The sequence below is a fragment of the Neoarius graeffei genome, chromosome 12, assembly GCF_027579695.1.
Source record: "Neoarius graeffei isolate fNeoGra1 chromosome 12, fNeoGra1.pri, whole genome shotgun sequence".
Classification (NCBI taxonomy): Eukaryota; Metazoa; Chordata; class Actinopteri; order Siluriformes; family Ariidae; genus Neoarius; species Neoarius graeffei.
In genome coordinates, this window is record NC_083580.1 from 55,480,446 (window position 1) to 55,491,673 (window position 11,228).

At 38.6% G+C, this 11,228-nt stretch overlaps 1 protein-coding gene across 4 annotated transcripts in view; it reads left to right on the plus strand.

Annotated features, from left to right (window-relative positions):
• LOC132895441 (sialidase-3-like) overlaps positions 1–10,829 on the plus strand; it is a 34,232-nt gene extending 23,403 nt beyond the window's left edge. For 2 of the 4 annotated variants that reach the window (XM_060936073.1, XM_060936071.1), the window contains exons 2-3: positions 3,471–3,721; positions 3,810–6,520. In XM_060936073.1, coding sequence (XP_060792056.1) covers positions 3,491–3,721; positions 3,810–4,733 — 1,155 coding nt within the window. In that variant the 5' untranslated portion in view covers positions 3,471–3,490 and the 3' untranslated portion in view covers positions 4,734–6,520. The other 2 variants (XM_060936074.1, XM_060936072.1) reach the window with 2 other exon arrangements.
• Positions 10,830–11,228: the final 399 nt, after the last annotated feature.

The following is an 11,228-nucleotide window of genomic DNA, read 5'->3' on the forward strand; positions in this document are numbered from 1 at the left end:
CTCTACCCATTCTGCTATGAAGAGTCATGAACTGTCCAACCAGGATTCTGCCAGAAGCTTGTTCATGGTAAACAAAAATGTTTTGCCAAGGTGAATCTTGCAAAGACACAATTTACCCAAATATTAGGTGTGCTGTATGTATATTTTTGACCCTGTATGTTTAATTTTGACCCTGTGTTGATTTCATAAAACCCAGAGAAAATTAAAACTTGTGCACCAAATTCTAGTGTTTTTTTTTTCTTATTAAAGATGTATGCTGTACATTCTGCCACAGAAAAAGAACAGTTTAAAGAAATTACTGTGAAAGCCCAAATATTGCCATGGCATTCATAGCCAAGATGACATTCATGTCACTGTATGTAAACTTCTGACCATATATATATATATATATATATATATATATATATATATATAGATTGATAGATAGATATATATATAAAACACACACACACACACACACACAATTGTACTGTATGCAAGCTGACACCTGTAGTCATGAGTTACTTTTACGATTACAATTTTCACATGCTTCCTGCCCATTAAAAACCGCTTCTCTCCAAATCTGGTGATTTTGAATTTGATTATTTGCAATAAACTGAAGGATTAAGTGTTCCTTTGTGGGTTGAGAAAATTGTCATATTTCTTAACTAAATGAAGTAAAACCCTCTTGGATTAGCTGTAAAATGCATTGTCTACTACCATACTAACAGTTTCAAACTAGGAAGTGGAATTTCATGTGTAGGACACAGATGAACGGAGTGATACAGTAAACATTCAAGTGCCATTATGCGAAATATCTGCACTGTTGGAATACTGCTCGACCAATCAAATTAGTGCACTGAAACTAACTGTTGTATAATAATGTACATATAGGAAATGCCGTGTCAGTTTCTACTTAAGCATGTCTGCTTTATTACTAATATTACTAGTTGCATCAACAGGCTAAGAAGTTGAACCTGGTCAAGATAATGGCAGTAGTATGCAAAGCTGTCATCAAGGTAAATGGTGCCTACTTTGAAGAATCTAAAATATAAAACGTTTTGTTTTTTATTTTTGTTTACCACATCATTCCTTATATGCTCCATATGTTATTTCATTGTTTTAATGTCTTCAGTATTGTTCTACCTGTATTAAATATAAACCTGTAGTAAACCTCAAGTACTTTTCTGTTCCTCTTATGGCAGTAAACCTCCAGCAAGCTATTTCACCAGCTCTCACCTCAAACTTTCTATAACAGGAGTGTCCAATCCAGAAAGGGCCAGTGTGGCTGCAGGTTTTCATTCCAGTCAAGCGAGAGACACCTGATTCTAGCTGTTTAATCCATTGATCGTTCAACAGCCTATGAGGTGGGACTTCTGCTTGGTTGGAATGAAAACCTGCACCCATGTACCCTTTTCAAGCTTGGATACCCCCACTCTATGCTCATACTGAAACTACTGTTGAAAATTAGGAAACTGGTGTGAATTTTATCCAAAATCACAGACTACTGTTGATAATTATTTTAAATAAAAGTTCTATAATTAATGTGCAGGACCAGTCAAAAGTTTGGACACACCTCCTCATTCATAGGTGTTTTGTCAGGTAAAGGACGGTAGACAGATGTTTATTAAATTTATTAGATTTATTAGAAAACACACTGGCAAACAGTTCCAAAATGTCATGCAAAATCATGGTCAAAATAATAGGCAGTGGTCAAGCGAGGCACAGACAGGATATTAGCTTCAATATCAAAAACAAAGTACAAAAACACAAACACAAGTCAAAACCAAGAAAGCAATGCAATAAAGAAAGTCTTGGTAACATCCGACGCAGGGTACAGAGCGTATACTTCAAGTCTGTGTGTTACTGTGAGTCCAGTAAGTCTCGCAGTCCAATAAGTCTCATAGTGTCCTTATAAGCACACGCTGTTATTGCGCTCTAATCAGGAACAAGTGCATGGCAATTAGTTCTAATGAGCTTGAGCGTGGCACTACATGCGAGTAGCAGTCCACGGCGCACACTTCGTGCTCCAAGTGCCAACACACGTGGATATGCCATTTTTCTGTATTTTGACTATTTTCTACATTGTAGAACAATACTGAAGACATCAAAACTATGAAATAACATATGGAACATATATGGAATTATGTGGTAAATAAAAAGTGATAAAATGTTTCATATTTTAGATTCTTCAAAGTAGCTACTGTTTACCTTGACACTTTGCACACTATTGGCATTATGTTAACCAGCTTCATGAGGTAGTCACCTGGAATGCTTTTCAATTACCAGGTGTGCTCGTCAAAATTAATAAGTGACATTTTTTTGCCGCCTTAAAGGTAGACTGTCTTTCAGATTTTAAGTGTAGGTCATAAAAAGAATCTTCCCTGACACCCAGTTATTTTTGTTTAGTGGACTGAAAGCTACTGAATTTGAATCACAGACTTCCAATTTTATTAGTTTTTTTTTTTTAAATAGAACAATTAATGAATTTAGGGCCACATGGCCTTAAATTCTCCGCTATTTTTTCTGCTTCACCATGATCCAATTCAAGGTACGTCATGCATCATGTGGTGGGCTTTCCCTGTTCGCACAAGGCATACAAATTTGTGGGATACAAATTTGAAACAGGAGAGAAAAATAGAGGACGTGAGCATGTGAATGAAACATGAAAGACCGACCACAGTAATGGAAAGCAAGAAGAAAAGACGTCATGTTGCGAAGGAAAGGAAACACAGGACCAAACTAATAAATATCAGCAGTCAGCAAGCCCCTTGGTGTGATCAGCTGTCTGTTTAGCAACAAAATGATGTAACTGTGTCAGCACACGGTCAAAGGTAAACCCGCGCATGCGCACACGGACTTCCTTTGTCTGCTTCACTGCGCAATTCGAGCGATTTCATGCATATTATTTGCTCGGGAATCCCCTCAAATTAAATAACTTCCCAGCCACAGAATGACCTTATATTTTATGAGATATTATAGAAATAAACATGATCACAATGACCACATTTCAGAGGGAACTAAATTTCACTGATTTTGTGAAATTGAAAGGCCGTCTCACTTAAACGCGTTTGAGATTAAACAGTAAATAGTAAATAATGAAAATACAGTAAATAGCCCTATTCCACAACTGTAGTAATCCATATTATGTCAAGGACCGTTCAACTGAATAAAAAGAAATGACAGTCCATCATTACTTGAAGACATGAAGTGTATTTTAAATAATGAAAATAAAGAAAAACATTGAATTAGAAGGTGTGTCCAAACTTTTGACTGGGAATGTATATGAGGTACTACCAGGCACTTGAGCGGAGGTGAGGGTCAAGCTGCCACTCATCTATTAACCAACTGATTAAAAATATAAAGGTTATGTAATTAGTAAATGTATAATTTTATCAGAATGTGTTTTTGTGAATATAAAAATTAGGTCACTAATACAAAAAAAAAAAAAACTCACTACATCTGACTCTATTTCTTATCTGTGTTTTCAGATTTTTTTTTAAATTGAGAAATGGAAAACAGAACATCAGGAAGTGATTCCCACACACTCCAAGCAGACCCACCAAAAACTCCTTTGTTCAGAAAAGAGCTAAGTGGTATAAATTACAGAATCCCAGCTCTTATCTACATTAATGATGCCCAAACCTTTCTTGTTTTTGCTGAGAAACGAACATCACCCCATGATCATGATGCCACTCTTCTGTTCATGAGGAGGGGAACACGACAGAATGGGTCAATTCAGGTAATGCTGCTGAACATAACACTGTTTGTTTGAACATTTTACTTTAATTTTGCAAAATATTCACAGAAATGCAAATTTTTCCTTCCAGTGGTCACCCGTTGAGGAGCTTAGCACAGCTTGTTTGCCAGAACATCGCACTATGAACCCATGTCCAGTCTATGAGAAAGAATCCAAGACTGTCTTTCTGTTCTTCATTTGTGTGCTGGGTAATACCACTGAGAATCATCAGATTTGCACTGGTAATAACAAAGCTCGGTTGTGTTACATCACCAGCAGTGACAACGGGCAGAATTGGAGCAGCACAATAGACTTGACAGAATGTGTGATTGGAGATGAGTTTAAAAATTGGGGCACGTTTGCTGTTGGACCTGGGCACGGCATTCAGATGAAGAGTGGAAGACTCATAATTCCTGCTTATTTCTATGAGAATATTCATTGTAGCGGTCGTGATGAAGAATGCTATTCATATGCTTTTGCATTCTATAGTGATGATGGGAAGAATTGGCACTTTGGAAAAAAAGTAAGTACCAAATCTTGTGAGTGTGTTATGGCAGAGATCATTGACAAAAATGACAGCAGTTATCTATACTGCAATGCAAGAAGCACCGAAGGTCAGAGAGTTGAAGTGCTAAGTAAGAACGGAGGAGAGTATTTTGATCCGCTTCCAGTTTCTTCCAAGAAATTGGTAGAAACTGGTAAAGGCTGCCAGGGTAGCGTGCTGAGCATCACTGCAACTCAGGTCCAAGCCACTAAGAACTGGCTCCTTTATTCTCATCCAACTAACAAAAGAAAAAGAAAGGATCTCGGGATTTATCTGAATAAGTCTCCTCTTAGTGACTCTGAATGGAGCGAACCATGGATCATCCATCACGGTCCTAGTGCATACTCTGATCTGACTACATGTGAGGAGCCTGATCGCTTTGCTTGCCTCATGGAGTGTGGAAAGAAGAGTGAGCTTGAAGAAATTGCCTTTGTGGAGTTTTCTCTCCAGGATATCATGAACAATCAATAGCAATGTTTACATGCATGGCATTAATCTGAATTTTAAAAAAGAAGCGACTAAACCAGAATGAAATTCCTATCTTCATTAAATTCAATTTCTGTAGCAACAGAAATTTGCTGTTTAACAATAGACAAAGCAGCTTTACAGAAATCCAGATATGAATGTAGATCCCTAATGAGCAAGCCAGAGGTGACACTGATAAAGAAAAAATCCCCAACATGACATGAAGATGTAACCTTGAGTGGAACCAGACACCTCTTCTGAGTGACTATTGGGATTTTGAGCATTATTATCGAAATAATCAAATTCTAAAAATAGAAGGTACAACTCCAAATCAGAAAAAAATTGGGACAGTATATTAAAATTGAAATTAAAACTGACAACATTGACTTGGAAATAATCTTTTGACCTGTATTGCACTCAAAATAGTACAACAGCACATTATTTGATGTTTTAACTCATTAATTTTATTGTTTGTTTGTTTGTTTGTTTGTTTCAAAAGAAAAACTTATTTCAATTTTGATTCTTGCAAAAAAGTTGAGAGGGTAAAGTGTTTACCACTTTATAATGTTGCCATTCCTTTTCACAACACTTAAAAGTTGTTTAGGGACTGAAGACATCAAGTGATGCAGCATTTCAGGTGTTATTTTGTCCCATTCTTCCTGCAAACAGGTCTTAAGGTGTGCAATAGTATGGGGTCATTGTCATATTTTTTTGTTTCAAAATTCCCCACATAATCTCTATTGGGGACAGAGGGAACAGGCAGCACATCCAAAATCTCAATATACTTTTCTACATTAATGCTGCCATCACAGAATTATAAGTTACTAGTTCTTGCTCCTGGGTGGCATGGTGGTGTAGCGGTTAGCGCTGTCGCCTCACAGCAAGAAGGTCCGGGTTCGAGCCCCGTGGCCAGTGAGGGCCTTTCTGTGCGGAGTTTGCATGTTGTGTCCGTGTGGGTTTCCTCCAGGTGCTCTGGTTTCCCCCACAGTCCAAAGACATGCAGGTTAGGTTAACTGGTGACTCTAAATTGACCGTGAGTGTGAATGGTTCTGTGTGTTGGCCCTGCGATGACCTGGCGACTTGTCCAGGGTGTACCCCACCTTTTGCCCGTAGTCAGCTGGGATAGGCTCCAGCTTGCCTGCGACCCTGTAGAACAGGATAAAGCGGCTACAAGTCAAATAAATTGAAATACAAGTCAAAGTAAATTCAGAAATCACTGCTTTCTTTTTTATTTTGCATTTTCCACACCATCCCAACTTTTTCTGATTTGGGGTTGGACATTTTGATGAGTTTGAAATGAGTTTGTTGTGGAGATGTGTGTTGATTTTATATTGTTATGCTTCAACCAAGAGCTTGGAACTTTACTATACTATATATGTTACCCAGACATTGATACATTAGTATGTTTATATAGCTTATCATATTTTATTACACGGCTTTGTTGAAAACTTGATTCTGATTGGTCAGTTACAGCAGTCCTACATAAACCTGTGGGGATTTATTTCGCTATAATCACCAGCTCACTGTACATTATTCCTAACCCAATGCTTCACTGCTTCATAGCTATAATAGATGTGTGATCGATCACTCTAACCTTGCCTTGTGAGTCTAATTATATGAATGAATATAATTAATAGTAATACTGAAGGTTAGGTATTTGGAGAATGTGGTTGTCCTAATGCTTTATTGCATTCTGTTTTATAGGGACTTACAACTTAAAGTTAAAGGAGTGCTAAGGTTGCTTTTCACTGTATTTTTCCCCCACTATATTACATTTTCAAAATATCACTCTGTTCCAGATGAATTGGAGCAGCACAATAGACTTGACAGAATGTGTGATTGAAGATGAGATTGCAAATTGGGCCACGTTTGCTGTTGGACCTGGGCACGGTATTCAGATGAAGAGTGGCAGACTCATAATTCCTGCTTATGTCTATTACATGAGCAGGAATGATAATGATTGCCCACCACATGCAATGCCCCAGGCTTTTGCATTCTATAGTGATGACTGTGGGGCCACGTGGCAGTTCGGAGAAAGAGTAGGTACCGAATCTTGTGAGCAGGGCCGTTGACAGCTTTGGCTGGGCCCCCCCCCAAATAATCTGAGTGCCCCCCCCACACACACACATACGCGTGCACGCACATCGCCACACAGCAACCACCTACACCCAACCCCTCTTTTCACAGTCTCCATTCACTCCAACCCTTAAATAACAGGTATTCCAAGCCCATTATAACAGTCAACCATTTTATTTCAACATTTCAACATATTTACAGTTTGAACATTTCCTTAGTCTGCAACTATTCAGGTGCGAAATGCAATGCGCCGGACTTTTGCTGTGGCAAAGTCGTCAATAAGGTCATTGAAGTCCAGCTTCTTTGCAAGTTTGCGCTCTATAGAGAGCATAGCCAGCCCATTGAGCCTCTCCTGTGACATGTTTGAGCGCAGGTAGTTGATAAACCAAAATGATTGTTTACAGGATGGAACTGGGCCTCAATGAGAATGGAGTTATGGCTTTCCCAAAATCTGAACATAGAAGCATCACCACTAGTGATGTGTACAGTGAGTTTTTCAGTGTATTTTTTTGTCTTGTTTTTCATAAACGTCCTTTCTGTACTCGATTCAGAATGTTACAAAAAAAATTGACACCCTCCCAACCACGTAACATTAGCCTATCTGACCTGGGGGCTGACACGTTTATTACGGATAAACCAAAAGGATTACAACGTTCCCTGGATATAGAACTGGACCGAGAAGATTTCAAAATCTTAACGTGTAAGCAACAACAATAAAACAGAGGTTGTTTTATTCATTTAGGGCTTATTAGGCTACTTTCATTAATTGCGCTTTTCATACAGGCCTATCATTTTTCACTTGAGCAAGGGAATTGTTTGAAGAGTATCCAGTCTAAGCGAAAGTTTAATGTTTTACAACAGACTAACCTCAAAACACCCCATTTATAGCCCATTCGTTACATTAAACTCTATCTAGCTGGCAATTTCACATGCCGTTGTATCTACACGGGATGATTTCCAACAAAATAAGGTTTAATTAACAAGAGGCAGCGTTCCACGGGCTTTCAGCTAACCGGAGTCCAGCTCAGTGCAGCTCAGCAAGCGTGCCTAAAACATTTGGATATGATTGCGGGCCAATGTGCTATTCTTTGCTTCATTGAGATATATGCAACACAGTGTTATTAAACCGATATGTTTATGAAATAATTCAGTGCCCTGTGCATTTCAGTGTTCACTCAGTGTACCCTGCTATCCCCTACTTTATAATTATGAATGGCGCGTCGCACGTGCTGGGGTTACATTACGGGGCTGGAAAAAAGTTATCTGTGTCTTACCTGGCTCAGCTGCCCCACTGCCTTCACTACCTGCTGCATCATCTGAATCTTTTCTAAAATATCTATGCAGTGAGCCCCTGAGGCTCTTGGCTTCTTCATCATCTCTTTTTCTCTTTTCTTTTCTTTGCTCCTGACTTGTGCATGTTGGCAAACGGGCTCGCACGCTTATTGTCGAAGCGTTATGATGGAATAGTGCCGTGTTATTTGGCGCCTTAATCAAAGACCAAACCATTTCTGCATTAGGGGTGGTAGGTGGGTTCTTGAATCTATTTTCGAAGACAATAAAGGCAAAAGAACCATAAATCATTCATTGAATGCAAATATAGCACATTTTTCTCCCCCAAATCAACACATTTTGAAATGAAACAGAATGATTAATGGCATCTTCATGAGGGACCAGTTCTGGGCCCCCCCTCATGCCTGGGCCCGGGACAAAATACCTGGTTGTCCCCCCCTGTCGACGGCCCTGCTTGTGAGTGTGTGATGGCAGAGATCATTGACAGAGAGAGCCGAAGTAATTTATACTGCAATGCAAGAAGTACCAAAGGTTATAGAGTTGAGGCGCTGAGTGAGAACAGTGGAGTGGCTTTTGGTACGTCTCAATTTCCAGAGAACCTGGTAGAATCTGGTTATGGCTGCCAAGGTAGTGTGCTTAGCATCACTGCACCTAAGGAACAAAAGAACTTAACATCAGACACTGAGAATTGGCTCATTTATTCTCATCCAACTGATACAATGAAGAGAAAGGATCTTGGGATTTATCTGAATAAGTCTCCTCTTCATGGCTCTGGACGGAGCAAACCATGGATCATCCATCACGGTCCTAGTGCATACGCTGATCTGACTACATGTGAGGAGCCTGATCGCTTTGCTTGCCTCATGGAGTCTGGGAAAAAGCGTGAACTTGAAGATATTGCCTTTGTGGAGTTTTCTCTCTAAGATATCATGAACAATCAGTAGCTATGTTTACATGCATGGTATTAATCTGAATTTTAAAAAAGAAGCAACTAAACCAGAATGAAATTCCTATCTTCATTAAATTCAATTTCTGTAGCAACCAGGCCTGGAATTTCATCATTTTAGGGACAAGGCCACTTGGCCTTTTTGTGCTGTCAATTTTTTGAGGGCATGAAGGCCAAAAGCCAGGGCACCAAGGCCATAAAATAAAACGATTTTAAGTTCATGTCTATAATGAATTTAATTTAAGGACTAATGACTCTTCTGAGGAAGATTGGAGTCTCAGTCGAAACTATCAAGCAGGTAAAGAAACATCTACACTATTATGTCTGAAGATGAGAAAATATTGAACACATCTAAACTTATCAATCCATCACTCACTTCAAAAATTGTAAAACTTATTAAACCTATATCCTCCCATAATTTTTGTTCAATTGACACCGAATGTGCAAGAGCATCTTCAGACTGTATTACTACGCAGATTTTTGATTAATCAGAATTGAGCCTGGAGTACATCAAAATGTTTGACTGTAAATGGAACATATGCTAGCATGCAGGCTACTGATTAACCCATAAGAGCCCAGACCAATTTCTCAATCAAGGAAAATTATTGAGGAAATAAAATGAACTAAATAGACGACAAAGAAAACATTTCTGACCTTTTATTTTTTAAAATAGTACTTTCATGTCTCAAGATCTGAAATATTAAATTGCAAATTTGCAGAACACTGCAACACCACTGTTAACCCGGAAGTTCGTTCTATGCAAACAGTTTGAGTAAATTCCACTTTTAAAGATTAGTTTTATTGCATTACTTAAACAGTATGAGTATATGAAGAGTATATGAGACAGTCATTGGGTGTACTCATTTTTGTAATTTAAACAAACTTAAACTATCATGTTTTACCTCAGGCCACAGTGCTGCCCTGTTGTGATTGGCTCAAAACTCAAGACAAGTTTGTGCTTGTCCGTTGACGGCTACAGAGGAAGTTGCGCCATTTTCTAATTTACACAGAGGAGGTAAATGAATAAAAGTAAATGTTAATGTTGTAATGACGCCAAAAACAATGAGATGGCAGTCACAAGGCAGACTACAAAACCGCAAAACTGCAGGGCATCAAGGCCACTGTGGCCTTACGGCAGATATTTTTTTCCAAAGGCACAAGGCCAAATTACGAGGGCCGTGGCCCTCGTGAAATTCCTGCCCTGGTAGCAACAGAAATTTGCTATTTAACAATAGACAAAGCAGCTTTACAGAAATCCAGATATGAATGTAGATCTCTAATGAGCAAGCCAGAGGTGACACTGATAAAGAAAAACTCCCCGACATGACATGAAGATGTAACCTTGAGTGGAACCAGACACCTCTTCTGAGTGATCCTTGATATTGGGATTTTGAGCATTATTATTGAAATAATCAAATTCTAAAGATAGGAGGTACAACTCCAAATCAGAAAAAAATTGGGACAATATGTTAAAATTGAAATTAAAACTGACAACATTGACTTGGAAAAAATCTTTTGACCTGTATTGCACTCAAAATAGTACAACAACACATTATTTGATGTTTTAACTCATCTCTCATCTCATTATCTCTAGCCGCTTTATCCTGTTCTACAGGGTCGCAGGCAAGCTGGAGCCTATCCCAGCTGACTACGGGCGAAAGGCGGAGTACACCCTGGACAAGTCGCCAGGTCATCACAGGGCCGACACATAGACACAGACAACCATTCACACTCACATTCACACCATGTTTTAACTCATTAATTTTATTGGTGGTTTGTTTTTTGTTTTTGTTTTTCAAAAGAAAAACTTTTCAATTTTGATTCTTGCAAAACATTAAAAAAAAGTTAGGAGGGTAAAGTGTTTACCACGTTATAATGTTGCCATTCCTTCTCACAACACTTAAAAGATGTTTAGGGACTGAAGACATCAAGTGATGCAGTGTTTCAGGTGTTATTTTGTCCCATTCTTCCTGCAAACAGGTCTTAAGTTGTGCAACATTATGGGGTCATTGTCATTTTTTTGTTTCAAAATTCCCCACATAATCTCTATTGGGGACAGAGGGGACAGGCAGCACATCCAAAATTTCAATATACTTTTCTACATTAATGCAGAGAGAACTGTGGATTGAGAATTGAAAATGTGTGCACTTAAATGTGCTGTCTGATATGACTGGAAGATGAAAGATATT